Source organism: Theropithecus gelada, chromosome 10 (assembly GCF_003255815.1).
Source record: "Theropithecus gelada isolate Dixy chromosome 10, Tgel_1.0, whole genome shotgun sequence".
Taxonomy (NCBI): domain Eukaryota; kingdom Metazoa; phylum Chordata; class Mammalia; order Primates; family Cercopithecidae; genus Theropithecus; species Theropithecus gelada.
Window position 1 is genome coordinate 20726895 of NC_037678.1, and position 14492 is coordinate 20741386.

General features: G+C 52.3%; 1 protein-coding gene across 2 annotated transcripts in view; it reads left to right on the forward strand.

Moving 5' to 3' along the window:
• Positions 1-11633, forward strand: part of ASCC2 (activating signal cointegrator 1 complex subunit 2) — a 51250-nt gene extending 39617 nt beyond the window's left edge. For both annotated transcript variants that reach the window (XM_025399579.1, XM_025399580.1), the window contains 5 exons: positions 6568-6667; positions 6754-6884; positions 7731-7830; positions 9694-9773; positions 11062-11633. In XM_025399579.1, coding sequence (XP_025255364.1) covers positions 6568-6667; positions 6754-6884; positions 7731-7830; positions 9694-9773; positions 11062-11233 — 583 coding nt within the window. In that variant the 3' untranslated portion in view covers positions 11234-11633. The remainder of the gene's footprint in view (positions 1-6567; positions 6668-6753; positions 6885-7730; positions 7831-9693; positions 9774-11061) is intronic.
• The last annotated feature ends 2859 nt before the right edge of the window (positions 11634-14492 follow it).

The window sequence follows — 14492 nt, forward strand, 5'->3', positions numbered from 1 at the left end:
ATGCCACTGTACTCCAGCCTGGGTGACACAGTAAGAACCTGTCTCAAGAAAAAAAAAAAAAAAGAGTTCACTCAGCTTTGGAATGATGACCCATCAGAGGGACAGAGAGTCGGATGTATTGGTAAAGAGTACAACATCCAAGTGGAAAACTGCAAAATAAGATGTATTCTAGTCCCCCCGAGTTCTGCATGGAAGCTAGAAATCAGGGGACCTCTGGACAAGTACAGGTTGCTCTTTCACCATCACGTGGATGGGGATTGTGAGGTTCAGAGAGGGAGGAGACCAGTCAGCCTCATTCTTGTGGTAGGAGCCCCAGTGGTGGAAATGTCAGGTGCTTCTTCAGTTAGGGCCCTGTGTTGTTACCCCTCCCTAGGGCCGTTCACTGTTAAAAGCTTGGCTGGCTGAGGGCTTGGGGAACCGACGCAGGGCAACTACAAAGCCATCTGGCTGGCTGGACAGGAAGCACTTGCAAACTGCTTAGTCATACACATTGCAACACCCCCAGATCCCAGACTAGAGGTGTTATCCTGCATCATTGCGACATCCCCAGATCCCAGGCCAAAGATGTTATCCTGGACCAGTGGCCGCTTTCCAGGCCAGCATGACCCTCTGTAGCTCTAGCGGTGGGCAAGGAGCAGACAAGGGGTCCTCCAGGCTGGTAGAAGGCTGGCCCCCTGCTCCAATCCAGGGAGCCTGATTGGTAAGTTCCCCACGGAAGTTAGCCATCTCTGGACATGGCCTTTCACCTTGATCTGTGGTTTTGCCCAGGGCCCATGGTATTGTAAGGTCTCATCTCACCCCACGTAGGTCGTAAGTCACCTATGAGCATTTGCCAAGGGGCTGGTCCCAGCTGTCAGGGTCAGCAGAGTGGCTGGCATTGAGGTGGCCAGATTTCTGGAGCGCTGTGCCCTTGCTCCTGGGGCCCTCTGGGCTGCCATGCAGAGAGACTCATTGTGCTGGGTAGCCCAGGGGCTGCAGATTGCAAAGAGGCAAAGCCTCCATTCATGTGTTCATTATTTATTCATTCAGCAAATATTTATTAAGTGATTTACTAGCACCAGATCCTATGCTAGGCACCAGGGAAACAGGGTGAGCTGGATACCCAGGCCTTGCCTTCAAACGATCATGAGGAAGACCATTAAACAAGTAAGGACAGAGTGGGAGGTGCTGGGTTGGGGTACACAGGAACTTCAGCAAGGACACATGTCCTAATCACATGAGAAATTAGGTAGGACACTGCAGATGGTACTGGAGTTAAAATGTGTTTGTTGTTGAATCAGATAGGCTGTTGTTGAACTGAGTGGCCTAAGTAGTAAGGAAATCTGTTCCCTTGCATGACAAGGCAGTGTAAGGTAGGGCAGTCTAGGCTTGGTTGAGCTATCATCCAGAATGTATCTTTCCTTTCTCTTGGGGCCTCACTTCATGGTCAGGCTACTTCCTTTGAGGCTGCAGTAGGGGCTGCAGCAGGAGCTGTTTCTACTATGGCTTCCAGACATGACAGTGCCAGGAGATAGTCCAGACCAGGTCTTCCTGTGTCTCTCCTAGAGACTAGGGTACCTTTCCCAGAAGTCTCCAATACCCCTCATATCTCATCAGGAAAACCAAGTCACAGAGTCCAGGCCTGTAGCTCCAGGGTCCAATGGAAAGGTAGAAAGACCTAAAGAAAATGTAGGGTCTGTTTGGAGAATAGGTGAGGTGCAGCATGGCTATTGTGGAGACATCAATACATGTGCTACAGGTATATCATAGCCAGTGAAGGAGTCAGTGGGCAAGAGGCAGGGTCCCCTAATGCCTTTGGACAATTCCATGGTGCCCTGGAAGATAATATGTGTTCTAAAAATGTGCCGGCCGGGCATAGTGACTCATGCCTGTAATCCCTGCACTTTGGGAGGCCGAGATGGGGGAATCAGCTGAGGTCAGGAGTTCAAAACCAGCCTGGCCAACATGGTGAAACCCCATCTCTACTAAAAATACAAAAAATTAGCCGGGTGTGGTGGCAGGTGTCTGTAATCCCAGCTACTTGGGAGGCTGAGGCAGGAGAATCGCTTGAACCTGGGAGGCGGAGGTTGTGGTGAGCCGAGATTGGGCCATTGCACTCCAGCTTGGGCAACCCCGTCTCAAAAAATAATTTAAATTTTTTTTAAATGTCTGTGCCCTTGGTCTGCCTTTTGGGGAGTCACAGAGCACATTAAGGCTCTGAAAAGTCCTGTAGTAAAAGAAACAGGATTCACTTTGTTGAGCCCAGAAGGTGCTGGATCTACTTCTACATGTCATCTTCTTTCTTTCTCACATCAGCCCTGGGAAGTGGGCGCCGAGAGAAGGAACTGAGACTTAGCGAGGATGAGGGACTTGCCTGTGGTCACACAGCCCAGGAAGTGGCAAAGCAGACCTGAAGCAGGAGACCTATGCCTGGCCCTGGCTCTGCTCTTAGTAGCTGTGTGACCTTAAGAGGGTTGCTCTGCCTCTCTGGATCCCGATTCTTCACCTGGAAAAGGAGTCTGTTGCTTCTGCAGGCTCTTTAGAAGTTCAAAGGCAGGGGTCACCCTGCTAAGGACCAGTTTGAATTGGGCCTTGAAGGACAGGCTTGAGTAGATGAGGAAGGGAAAGGTGGTGAGGTTTCAGGGGAACCCGCATGTTCCCTGGGCTTGCTTCCAACTTGGAGGCTGAGGAAGCTACCTGCTCCAGCGGGTCTCTGCAGCCACCATTGCCTGTGTTTCCAAGCTTGACTGAAGTTCTGGACTCTAATGCATCTTCTCCCAGCTGACTTTGATCCTGATTTTTCTTTTTCCTTCCTGGCTCCAAATGATGTCTGGGGCCAAGGTTACACCTCCCTGGACAGGCTGCCCGGGTGCCTGGGTTTCACTGTCCCTACCTGTGTCTTCTTCCAGGGCACAGCTAGGGTGGGTGGAGCTTGCCATGCTTCTCTGCCTGGCCCTGCCAGGAAGCCACATAACCAGAGGCCACATAGCATGGAAGAACTGCCCCACTGCACAGAACCAGGGACGGGATGGACCAGAAGCCGAAGGTGTAGCAGAAAGAATGGTGACGCCTCTCATTCTTCCTCAGTCTCATGGCCCAGCGCAGGTCCTGGAAGCTATTAGGCCCTTAGGAAATATGTGTCAAATGCATGGATGTGCTCCTACCAGTGGCACCTACCGCCTGAACAAGCTTGGGCTCCTTTTTCTTCCTCTCTATCTCTTTTTCAACTTAGCGAAGAAAGCCAGGTACAGGGCCAAGGTCACAGTCACAGGCCCCTTCCCTGGTGGATGTGAAAGATTTCTTTGAACTGAGATTTCTCCCTGGTCTAAATCAAGTGCACCATCCCTCCTGCCATACCCTGGGGCTCCTGGTCCAGTCAAGTAGCCTCCTACCGTGGAACCTCCATTACCCCTTCCTACAGATGCCCCGCCAGTCCTCCTGAACCAAGTTCATTCCTTTTGTTTCCAGGGCCTCTGTTCAGCACATTTTGTGTTGATTGGTCTGTCATCCCCACTACACTGAGTTCATGAGGGCAGAGCTATATTTTCTTCATTTCTGAATCTCTCCCCAACTCAGCCTCATACCTTGCCTGGCACAGAGCAGGTCTTTAATAAAGACTACTGAAAAAAAAAAATACAAAATATTAGCCGAGCTTGGTGGCACACACCTGTAGTCCCAGCTACTCAGGAGGCTAAGGCAGAATTGCTTGAACCTGGTTGGCAGAGGTTGCAGTGAGCTGAGATCGCGCCACTGCACTCCAGCCTTGGCAACAGAGTGAGACTCTGTCTCAGAAAAAAAAAAAAAAAAAGACGTGAAGGGAGGCAAACCATTGTCCACCACGCTGAAGGCTGCAGTCCTGACCTGCCCTGGCTGCCAGGCAGACAGCCCGACAGACTGAGACGGACTCAGACGCCTGCCTCTCCCTGCACCAAAAGCCAGTTAATAGAAGATTTTTATGGAAGCTGTGTTTGGCTTTGTGTCTTTTCTTTTCTTTTTATTATCTTACCCTTGATACATTCCAGAGACCCGATTTCACAGCTAAGCTGGATTTTCTTGCCTGGCATCTCATATTGATTTTCCCCTGCAGGGCTAGAAGCTACATTCCACAGGCCTGGGTATGTTTCTGACAAGCCAGGTTTTTTCACAGGTTTGCAAAGCCACAAGTTAAGAAGCCTCAGTCTCTGCCGAGCTCAGCTCACTTGTGACCCAAACATGTCCCTTCCCCCACCCAGTGCACCCGAGTTTCCTCACCTTTTTGTTTGTTTGTTTTGTTTTGTTCTGAGATGGAGTCTAGTTCTGTCTCCCAGGCTGGAGTGCAGTGGCACAATCTCGGCTCACTGCAAGCTCCGCCTCCTGGGTTCACCGGGTGCCACCATTCTCCTGCCTCAGCCTCCCGAGTAGCTGGGACCACAGGTGCCCACCACCACGCCCAGCTAATTTTTTGTATTTTTTAGTAGAGATGGGGTTTCACTGTGTTCGCCAGGATGGTCTTGATCTCCTGACCTCACGATCCGCCCGCCTCGGCCTCCCAAAGTGCTGGGATTACAGGCATGAGCCACCGCGTCCGGCCCCGGGTTTCCTCACGTGTAACATGACTGGAGTTGGGCTTCCAAACATTTTCTTCCAGTTAAATTTTACATGGAAACTTGAGCTGTGGAAGAGACAGAAGGCTGCTGTGGTGAGGTGGGGGTGATAGGAAGAGGACTGAGCCTCCCACCTTTTCTTACATCCCAAAGGTCCCTAGGGCTCCCTTGAGCTCAGTCAGAAAGCCACATGTGGCCTTGCTGCTTCTTAAATTTTTGTTTGTTGGCAAGGAAAGGTCATTTTTGAAAAAACAATAAACAAGTAAAAATTTTTAAATGAAAAAAATTTTTGTTTAAGTGATCCAGTCTGGGCACAGTAGCTCACACCTGTAATCCCAGCACTTTGGAAGGCTGAAGCAGAGGATCACTTGAGCCCAGGAGTTCAAGCCCAGCCTGAGCAATATAGTGAGACCCTGTCTCTACAGAAAAAATTTAAAAATTAGGCCGGGCGCGGTGGCTCATTCCTGTAATCCTAGCACTTTGGGAGGTTGAGGCAAGCGGATCACTTGAGGCCAGGAGTTCCAGACCAGCCTGGCCAACATGGCAGATATTCCATCTCTATAAAAAAATACAAAAATTAGCCAGGCATGGTGGCACGCGCCTGTACTCCCAACTACTCAGGAGCTTGAGGCACGAGAATCGCTTGAGCTCAGGAGGCGGAAGTTGCAATGAGCCAAGATCGTATCATTGCACTGTAGCCTGTAACAAAAAAAAGATTTAAACAACTCCAAGTGCTTCCAAGCAGTAACCACTGTCATTTGGTGAGGGGCTTACTAGCCTTCTCTCTGCATTGACATGCATAGGTGTGTGGCCATAGAAACAGAGTTAGTGTGGTTTGCTTTTGGGATCATACTGTATGCATTTTTCCTGTAGCTTGCTTTTTTTCCTTGGGAATAAATGAGAATTCTTTCCGAGTTAGTACAAATAGATCAATGTCTTTCTTGACAACTGCCCACACAGTGATCTGTAATTTAGATGTGGCACAGTTCATTTGGCTCTTTCACTCATGAGGGACATTAGTTGCTTTCCATTTTTCACTGTTGCAAACAATGCTGAAAAGAAAATCCCTAATCACACCTCTGTACACACAGTCAGTGTTTCTTTAGGGTCCATGCCTTGACAGGGAATATCCTGGTTGAAAGGTGAGCACATTTTACCTTTTTTATTTATTTATTTTTTTGAGACGGAGTCTCGCTCTGTCGCCCAGGCTGGAGTGCAGTGGCGTGATCTCGGCTCACTGCAACCTCTGCCTCGCAGATTCAAGCGATTCTCCTGCCTCAGCCTCCTGTGTAGCTGGGATTACAGGCACCCACCACTATGCCCCGCTAATTTTTGTATTTTTAGTAGAGACAGGGTTTCACTGTCTTGGCCAGGCTGGTCTTGAACTTCTGACCTCGTGATCCACCCGCCTCGGCCTCCCAAAGTGTTGGGATTACAGGAGTGAGCCACTGCATCTGGCCCCATTTTACCTTTTAACAGTGGCTCTTGGCCTGGCACAGTGGCTCACACCTGTAATCCCAGCACTTTGGGAGGCTGAGGTGGGGGGATCACTTGCGGTCAGGAGTTTGAGGCCAACCAGGCCAACATGGTGAAACCCCATCTCTAATAAAAATGCAAAAATTAACTGGGTGTGTAGTCCCAGCTATACGGGAGGCTGAGACAGAAGAATTGCTTGAACCTGGGAGGCGGAGGTTGCAGTGAGCCGAGATTGTGCCACTGCACTTCAGCCTGGGCAACAGAGCAAGACTTCCTCTCAAAAAAACAAAAAACAAAGAAAAAACAATGGCTCTTGGGATGCCCTCTAAAGTGACTGGAGCCATCCTTATGGGCACCAGCAGCAGTGAGAGTCCCACCTTCCCACGCCCTCACCAAGGCTTGATTTCATTTGTCTCTGTGACAGTCTGAGGGCTGAAGCAGTTAAGCCTGTGGTCTATGGACCCTCCGTACCCTGTGACCTTCCAAGCCTGATGGTTTTCCTTCCTCTCTTTCTGCTGTTCCTTCTCAGCACCAGGAAGGAGGAAAACACGCGGAGTTTGCTGAACGACAAGCGTGCAGTGGCGGCACAGCGGCAGCGCTACGAGCAGTACAGCGTGGTAGTGGAGGAGGTAGGCTACCAAGGCCAGGTCTCTGCGGGGCCGGGGAGACCGGGCCAGCCCCTGAGCCCCCCAAACCCATGCTTATGTCATTGCAGGTGCCACTGCAGCCAGGCGAGAGCCTGCCCTACCACAGTGTCTACTACGAGGATGAGTACGATGACACATACGATGGCAACCAGGTGGGCGCCAATGATGCAGACTCAGACGACGAGCTCATCAGCCGCAGGTGAGGCCGTAGAGGGGGTGGCATTCCAGGGCAGAGCAGCTCGCAGGCCTGTGGGGCTCCCTCACCCACTTGTTTACACAGATGTGGCAGATCCAGGGCCCAAACCCAGTCCTCCTGACTCCTAATCCAGTGCTCCTCCACCCCCCAGCCCACCCTAAATGGGGCAACATTTATTCGGTGTCATGCAGTAGCTTTGCATTTTTCTTTTTTGAGACAGAGTTTCCCTCTGTCGCCCAGGCTGGAGTGCAGTGATGGAATCATGGCTGACTGCAGCCTTGGTCTCCTGGACTACAAGTGATCGTCCCACCTCAGCCTCCTGAGTAGCTGGGACTACAGGTGTGGTGCGCACTGCCACACCCCACCACGCACCTCCACACCCTGCTAGCTCTTCTCTTTTTTGCAGAGGTGGGGTTCTCACTATGTTGCCTGGACTAGTCTCACTTCCTGGGCTCAAGCAGTCCTTCCACCTCAACTTCCCAAAGTGTGGGCATTACAGGCGTGAGCCACCGCGTGCAGTCCGTTTTTCTTCTTAATTGAATAAAACGTTTTCAGGTGGAATGTTACAGCAATTTCCCCAATACAAAGCAGAGCTGTCCTGACTAAAGAGAGAACTGGAGACCCTCCCGGCCCCATCTCAGCCTCCCCCTGAACCCCCACCTCAAATTCTGTTAACCTCAGAGAATCCAGGGGCTGGAGCAAAGCTGGCTTGAAACCCCTTTGGTTTTTCTCAGCCTCCTGAGCCCTCCTTGGCTGAGCCCCCTCTCACCCAGCCAGGTTCCCTCCTCCTTGTGGCTCTTGCTCCTGGTTGAACCTTGTCTTTGATCTCATTTCTCTCCACACCCTCAGGCCATTCACCATCCCTCAGGTGCTGAGAACCAAAGTGCCTAGAGAAGGGCAGGAGGAGGATGACGACGATGAGGAAGAGGAGGCTGACGAGGCTCCCAAGGTACCTCCCTGGCAGGTGGCAGATGAAGGGGAAAGTGCAGTTCTGAAGGGTGAATCAGAAGTGCCCCTCACCCCTCCCTACATCTGGCCGTGAGGCAGCCCCAGCGTCACTGGCAGGGACAGGAGGAGTCACGTTGAGCCCAGGATGTCTGCTTGGAGAGCTGCTGGCTTAGAACTCACTTCTGCTGCCCACTAGTGAGGACCCAGGGGACAGATTAAAGGCAGGGCCTCTGAGCCGCCAGCTTCATTATTAGGCCCAGGAGCCTGGGGGTCAGGAGAAGGGCAGTTACCAGCACCGTGCCCAGGATGGCAATTCTTAAAATCAGAGAGGAGTTAGAGCCCAAGGGCCCTGGGAGGTCATCTGGATCAGTAGGTTAGAAAATTCTACTTTTTAGCAGCTAAACTTTTTATTTGAATGAAATCTTAACTGGAACCTCAACATATAGAATAGATAAAAGCGGCACTACTCAGGTGACGGGGCAGCAACCTGGGATCATGCCCCACACCAGGGTGACAAATTCATATGTTTCTGGGGCCGGGTCACCAACGGCAATGAGTAGCGGGGCCTGGTGGGGACTGCGCCGAGCAGCGGGAAGCACATGCCCTGCCTCAGGGGCTCCTCGGTGGAAGCATAGACTCAGGGTTTCCACAGATCTCTCTGCTTCTCAGGCAAGGGGTCAGCCCAGATTTTTATGTAAAACCTACCAGTTTTGTGTTGTTGTTGTTTTGGAGATGGAGTCCCACTTCTATCCTCCAGGCAGGAGTGCAATGGCGCGATCTTGGCTCACTGCAACCTCCGCCTCCCAGATTCAAGTGATTCTCCTGCTTCAGGCTCCCAAGGAGCTGGGATTACAGGAGCTCACCACCACACCCGGCTAATTTTTTGTATTTATTTCAATAGAGACGGGATTTCACCATGTTGGCCAAGCTGGTCTCCAACTCCTGACCTCAGGTGATCCACCTGCCTCGGCCTCCCAAAGTGCTGGGATTACAGGCGTGAGCCACCATGCCCAGTCTTCTTCTTGTTTGTAGAGACAGAGTCTTGCTTTGTCACCCAGGCTGGGGTGCAGTGGTATAGTCATGGCTCATTACAGCCTCAAACTCCCAGGCCCAAGCAATCCTCCCACCTCAGCTTCCCAAGTAGCTGGGATTATGGGCTCACACTACCACGCCTGGCTAGTTTTTATATGTTTTTGTAGAGATGGGATCTCACAGTGTTGCCCAGGCTGGTCTCAAACTCCTGGACTCAAGCGATCTTCCCACCTAGACCTCCCAAAGTGCTGGGATTACAGATGTAAACTACAGTGCCTGGCCTTTTTTTTTTTTTCCTTTTTAAAGCTACTGGCCACCAAAACCTGTCTGTGGTTCCTAGGTCCCGGTTTTTCCTTGCACTATTGGCACAGAAGGCTGTCCTTGAGAGTGGGCACTCTCACACATGCTGCTGGTGGTGCCAGAGTGAGGCCTAGGCCTGCAGCTCCCAGGACCACTCAGCTCCCAGGGGTGGCTCCCACAGCCTTCAGGGCCCTTCATGGCCTCTCACAGTGGCCATCCTGGCCTCCCCGACACTCCCATTTGTCATTGTTTTGCCATAACTATGGTCTATCCACTCTACCAGCCTGTCCAGGAAGCCTCAGTCCCTTCAGCTGCCACCTGCTCAGGGAAGAGGTGGGGCAGGGGGCTCCTAATGGAAACCTCAGACCACAGTAATCCCGCTCCATTCCTGGGCATTGCTCTGCCAGGCTGCAGCTTCCCCCCACACATGACATGGAGGCATCGACAAGATTCACTTGAGTAGGGCCTCACTGCCGCTTAGGAAAATGCGGCAGCTCCTGACTCCAGATTTGGTCTTGTCTCCCTTCCACAGCCTGACCATTTCGTGCAGGACCCTGCAGTGCTGAGAGAGAAAGCAGAAGCCAGGCGCATGGCCTTTCTCGCCAAGAAGGGGTGAGCATTCAAGGGGCTGCTTCTAGGGGGACCCCTCCCAGCATCTGGGGAGGGCCCAACCAGCCACCCAGGAAACCCACACGTACACCCTAAGTGCTCCATGTGTATTTAGTTCTCACGACAACCCTGTGAAGTAGCTACCATTATCACTATCCTCATTTGACAGATGAAAAAACTCAGGCCCAGAGACGTTAGGTAACCAGCCAGAGGTCACACAGCTAGTACGTGACGGAGCAAAGATGGAGCCCAGATGGCTCAGCTCCAGGGTCCCCACTCATAACCATTATTTGGTGAACACAGGAGGGGATTTATCACCCAATGCGTCCAGGGCTAGCTGATATCAGGCAGAGTGTAAATGTGAGAGAGCTCAGACAGACAGACACACATCCTTTCCGGCTGATAGAGGTATGGAAGTGAGGGGCACTTGAGCTGGGCCCCTAAGGGTGAAAAGGGCTCAGAGGAGTTTGTCATATGAGGGCAGAAGAGAAAGAAAGCAGGCATGGTCAGGAGAGGGATCTTTGAGGGGAACTGAGATCAGTACCCAGAGACTCCTCATCCAGGCCCCGCATCTTCCCAGTGAGGAAATATTCAGAGGGGCCAAGGATCTGCCTCCACCTAAGGCCAAGCCAGGAGTAAAAGCCCACTCCCCGATCCTGGCCCTAGGCTTCATGCAGCACTGTCTACTGCGTGCAGGAGGCCTGGCCACAGGGAAGGCATCTGGATTTCATTTTGAGGGCAGTGGGGAGCCACACAAGGTTGTTGAGCAGGGAGCAGAGCAACCCTGACTTCTCATCCATCCCAACCCCGAGTGCGGAGCTCTGGCAAATCCCGGTGGTCGAGATGGTCTGAAAGGGCCCTAGGTCGCATCTGTGAGTGCTCTTGGTCTTTGGAGGCTGCCAAGCAAAGCCCTAGGGTGGAGAACAGGAGTAATGTCTCAGCTGCAGCATGTGGCCCCAGACGGAGAAAGGAGGAGACCCCCCCCCCAAAGCCCACCCCGTCTCCTGTGCGCTGTGTCAGCTCTCTAGCTGTGCCTCCGCTACACATAGCAATGGGGGCACCTGGAAGCAAGGCCGAGAGAAGAGAAAACACCAGGCTCAGGGCTGGTCAGAGCCCCAGGGCCCTGCCCCTGCCGGGCTCCATCTCTCCTTCCATCTGAAGTTGGGACATGGGTGACCCAGCCCAGTCTGCGTGTCCTTTCCCAGTGAACACCAAGGCAGGCTGTGCGCTCTCCCTGCCGGAGCCTCTTCCGGCTGACAGATTCTTGTGGGGTGGGTTGTGTCTCCCTCAGGTACCGGCATGACAGCTCAACAGCAGTAGCCGGCAGCCCCCGGGGCCATGGGCAGAGCCGCGAGACAACCCAGGAACGCAGGAAGAAGGAAGCCAACAAGGCAACAAGAGCCAACCACAACCGGAGAACGATGGCTGACCGCAAGAGGAGCAAAGGCATGATCCCATCCTGAGGCCTGGTGCAGGGCCAGCGGGGAGGCAGCGGCACCAGACTCACCAGGCTGCGCTCCCATTGCCTGGGGCCTCCTCACCAGGGTCCCCAAGTTCAACTCGACCCCTCAACAGCCTCAGCTTTGCAGCCCGAGAAGGCCGCCTCTCATCTACCAGCCAGCCATGAGCGCCTTCCTGCAGAACACACAGTGCCTTATGCCACAGCCGAAGAATCCATGGGGCCGGCAAGCAGGCACCTTCCCCCAGCCGTGCTGGTGGGAAAGGGACAGGCATGGAGTCCCAAGGCAAGCGCTGCAAACCTCGGGCCACAAGAAACCACTTCCCCTTTACCCTGGACAGCAGGAAACCTGTATATTCAAAAACAGAAAGAGGCCTGCTAATAAAATTTTTGACCCTTTCAAACGAAGATCCGTGTATGCCCATGACCCACATTCCCTGTGTCTCATTCTTCAGGGACGGCCGCCAGTTGGAGGGCAGGATGGTCAGTCAGAATGGTCAGGTGCTCTCTCCATCAGCCTCTTGCTTGCGGCCCCTGTAACCCCCCTAATGCTGCCCTGCATTGCCGTGTGACCCCAGACTGTCACCCCCTTCTCTGAGCCTCCAGTCCTTGCTAGTGGAATGAAGGGCTGGGTGGGGGGAGCCCCTGTGGTCCTTTCCATTTTCTCATTCAGTTATGACAGCTCCACCGTAGGAGGTAGGGACCATTTTCAGCCCCGTAGTGCAGGTGAGGAAAATGAGGCACCAAGGGCTGAAGGCACCTGCCCCGGCCACAGCTAGAAAGTGGCAGAACAGGAATTGGACCCTGGCCTTTATAGGGCTATAGACCCTGTAGGTGGTGTCATCTCCATCTCACAACAGGCGCAAGGACATTCAGCCAGTGGCAGAGGCAGCACCCAAACTCGGCACCTCGTGGTTGCATCTGCACTGTAATAAATCCCCCCAAATCGAGAGTTCACACAGAAACCTGAACAAGTGAGAATGTCACTGCCCAGCCCTGTTGAAGTGAGTGGGACTTGGTTCCTCAAAGCCCCTTCCCAGGCAGGGCCAACCAGTTCCTAGTGTGGCAGCAGCTGCCAGGCCACCATGCATGTTGTCAGTGGCGAGTCAACAGTGGGGCATTGACTGGGCTGACCCTAGCCCAGCCCAGCCTGGAGCCCCATCCTGTCAGCGGAAGCCAGGACCCATGCCTGGCTGGACCTTGACAAATCACCCTGGATGCTGGTGCAATTTATTTGCACGTGCTTAGGATGAGAGTCTGAAGCAGAGGCAGACAGGCACTTGATGGATTGGTTTTGTTAGGTCAGCCCACACAAGTGAAAATCAATAGCAATCCCTCTGCCTTGCCAGCTCTCTTGGTCTATTTGAGATGCAGAGCAGATACGGGGATGCTGTCCTCCCCCTGAGCTGCTGAATTAGCTGAGATCAGGCCCAGGGTCAGCCATCCTGACGGGCAGCAGGAAGACTCTGTTTCCTCCTGGAGGCATTTGCCAGGGACCTCCCTGAACTCAGGTCCAGTGCTTGTCCCTGGAGCAAGGCGAGGTGAGTTGGGAGTTCCCAGGATTTACTGGTCTTACCCGTTCCTGTTCACACGGCCCCTCTCACCTTCTCTTAGTCTCTATACCTCCCACCCACCCAGACTGGTGTTCAGGCCTCATGTGAAAATCCTGGTTTAAAGGATTTGAAGAGGCGGCAGGTTTTCAAATTTTTTAGAATATAGTGCCAGGTCAAACTTCATCTCCCTTGAGGAACTACTACTTTCTCGTTTCAGATCTCAAAAGCACTCTTTCAGGGGTGCTTTGAAAACAGCTCAGGGGCTATCCAGAATGGTGTTCCTACACCTACCACCTTGCCTCTCAGGGCCTCAGTTTTCCCATCTGTACAGTGATCCAGTTGGACTGGATGAAATATTTCCACTTGGTGCCAATTAAATCCTCTGAAGAGATCCCAAGGTTTAATTAACATTGGCAGCTGCTCCAGCCTGTGCAACAGAGTGAGACCCAATCCCTACAGAAAATAATAAGGTGGGTATGGTGGTACACACCTGTAGTCCCAGCTACGCAGGAGGCTGAGGCTGGAGGATCACTTGAGCCCAGGAGTTGGAGGCTGCAGTGAGCTATAATCATGCCATTGCACTCCAGCCTGGGCAACGAGTGAGACCTTGTCTTTTTTTTTTTTTTTTGAGACAGAGTCTTGCTCTGTCACCCAGGCTGGAGTGCAGTGGCACGATCTCAGCTCACTACAACCTCTGCTTCCCAGGTTCCAGCAATGCTGCTGCCTCAGCCACCTGAGTAGCTGGGATTACAGGCACATGCCACCATGCCCGGCTAATTTTTGTATTTGTAGTAGAGATGGGGTTTCACCATGTTGGCCAGGCTGGTCTCGAACTCCTGACCTCATGATATGCCCACCTCGGCCTCCCAAAGTGCTGTGATTAAAAGCGTGAGCCACTGCACCCAGCCAGAGACCTTGTCTCTTAAAAAGAAAAAAAAAAAATTGCAGCTGCTGAAGTGTTAGAAGCAAAGTGGGGTTAGAAATGCCTGCTGGGTCACTGCATCCCACCTCCCCACTGCTGCTTCTACACAGTTATTTTCTAAGTGGCTTCTCTAGGCCCTGGCAAAGAGCACGACTACCACATTTGCCGGCAAGCTTTGAAGACCTTGTGTCTCCAAGAGGACTTAAGACTCCAGTGTCTTTGTTCCTAGTCCGTGGGTGGCAATGTCATGGGCATGTGTGTTTGAACAGTGCTTCTGTGCCTCTGTGAGGTGGTGGGGCAGAGCCTGTCCTTATTTACTAAAAGGGACCTGAGAGTCCCCACAGGGGTGGGAGGACGGGTTAGGCTTAAAGAGCCAGGTGCAGTCTGGAAGAAGAAAGGATTGGTGAGAACTTGCATGGCCCTGCCATGCCAGGAGCTTGGGTAAAATCAAACAGGGAGGGAAACAAAAAAATAATAAAAGTCAATACTCAAGAAATGCAGGAGGGTAACTCGAGCACCTCTGTAAAGAAAAAAAAGCAAACGAAAAATGCAAGGGGGTGTTGTGTAGCCATTTAAAATGATATCGACAGACTTGGTAGTGACATGGGAAACTAAATATTCAAGAATTTTTAAAAGTGGAATACATGATTGTGTGATGCACTATGATTGTGAAAATGTTAATTTCTTTTTTCTCATACAAACCAAGCAAGTCTGGAAGGGAATGTGCATAAATGAAAATAATAGAGGCCGGGCATGGTGGCTCACACCTATAATCTCAGCACTTTGGG